Source organism: Fopius arisanus, unplaced genomic scaffold (genome assembly GCF_000806365.1).
Source record: "Fopius arisanus strain USDA-PBARC FA_bdor unplaced genomic scaffold, ASM80636v1 scaffold00174, whole genome shotgun sequence".
In the NCBI taxonomy this organism is placed as follows: domain Eukaryota; kingdom Metazoa; phylum Arthropoda; class Insecta; order Hymenoptera; family Braconidae; genus Fopius; species Fopius arisanus.
In genome coordinates, this window is record NW_011887913.1 from 131,326 (window position 1) to 133,091 (window position 1,766).

At 47.1% G+C, this 1,766-nt stretch overlaps 1 protein-coding gene across 1 annotated transcript; it reads left to right on the forward strand.

Annotated features, from left to right (window-relative positions):
• Nucleotides 1-687: 687 nt before the first annotated feature.
• LOC105272440 (uncharacterized) lies at nucleotides 688-1,422 on the forward strand. The gene has a single exon (XM_011314586.1). The coding sequence runs from the start codon at nucleotides 688-690 to the stop codon at nucleotides 1,420-1,422; it is 735 nt and encodes a 244-aa protein (XP_011312888.1).
• Nucleotides 1,423-1,766: the final 344 nt, after the last annotated feature.

A 1,766-nucleotide genomic window follows, 5' to 3' on the forward strand; every position in this document is an offset into this window, starting at 1 on the left:
TATGTATTTCCTGATGTTTACTGTCTGTGCCGACGAAAAAGTAATGAGAAAAATTATTGAGACTAAAACCGTGAGCTTTCGGCATGTAACGCAAGCCATCGACCATTTCCATAATATGTTTCTATGATAATGTTCTCACCACGACTATTTTCTATGTCCATTCCGACGAAGTTCAAATTGACGGCCAAGGCAACGCATGCGCACAGACTCCGCTGTGGGTTGTTGGATGTGTAAACAAATATTAGTTGTTTATTATTAGAATATATGAATATTTAGTTTGTCTTCATTTTACCATTATTTACCATTCAATTTGACGTCAGATGAGAGGTCAATTGTCGAATAAAATTTCAACCCCCGCTGACGGGGGTTATTGTAATAAAAATGTATTTTGTTTAAACAAAGCATACCAAAGTATTAAAAACATTATACCATAATTCACCATCGAAGGTCGAAGCAATACCAAATTGTTTTTTTTTTATATCTCCCAACCCCCCGTTAACGGGGGGGAACTCTGGAACAGGCAGTGCAGACACTGTCCCACCCTCTCCAACAATCGAGCTCTCGGGGAGGACAGCCTGGATCGAGGAGATCGCGAGGACATTCTCGCTCTCGATCAGCGACCCCTGCACCCTCAAGCAAGGGGGCTCTCTACTATTACCATGAACGCTTTGGAGACCAAGCTCGACGATGCACCCTCCCATGTGCCCGATCTGGAGCCTTCCACTAGCTCCATCAGGGAATCTAGAGCTGCTGTCGTCCCTACAAGCGGTTGCCGACAGGAACAATAACACCACCATCAACGAATGCCGCCTATTTCTACATGACAGCCAAAATCACATGAGTCTTCTCGTTGACTCAGGGTCGGTCATCGCCATAATTCCACGTGCATTCTCGCGATCCTGCAACCGACTCTCAGACCTCAAGCTGTACGCGGCAAACAATACCTTCATCAACACTTACGGCCAGCAATTGCTCACACTCAACATCGGCATTCGCCGTCCACTCAAATGGGCATTTGTGGTTGCTGACGTCAAAAGTGCCATCATCGGAGCTAACTTTCTAACCCACTACGGCTTGATAATTGATCTCAAGGGACATAGTCTCATCGACAGGGAAACTCAGCTCACTGCTCCAGGTCAGCTAGCTCAGACCTCAGTTTATGGCATCTCAACAATTGCCTCCGCTGATTCCGCCCTGCCTCCAGCCTATCAACAACTCCTCCGTGGGTACATCAGCATCAGCATGCCAGTAGCCATCTCAACCACCGACACAGATAATCCTGTCTCGCATCATATTGTCACCACAGGCCCACCTGTCGTGGAACGTGTAAGGCGACTCACTGGTAAGAAGCTTCAGGTAGCTAAGGATGAGCTCGACCTTCTACTCCAGTATAACATCATCCAGCTCTCCTCAAGTCAATAGGCAAGCCCCTTGCACATGGTACGCAAGAAAACCAGTGGCTGGCGGTCAACTCGTGACTACAGGAGACTCAACAAGCAGACAATCCCAGATCGTTGCCCAATACTCTACATTGAGGACCTCTTACAACACTACTATGGATGCAGAGTCTTGTCAACAATTGATCTGGTCAGAGCATACCACCAGATGCCTGTCGCCAAAGAGGATATTCCGAAGACTGCAGTAGCAACAGCCTTTGCTTTGTTTGAATTTCGTGGCATGCCACCTGGTCTGCTCAATGACACGCAAAAGTTCCAACGTCACATGGATAACCTCCTCAGGGGTGTAGATTGTGCAGTGTGCTTCAT

What these genes read in the sequence shown, in the direction of transcription:
- LOC105272440 (XM_011314586.1), top strand. Translation starts at nt 688, where the DNA reads ATGCACCCTCCCATGTGCCCGATCTGGAGCCTTCCACTAGCTCCATCA.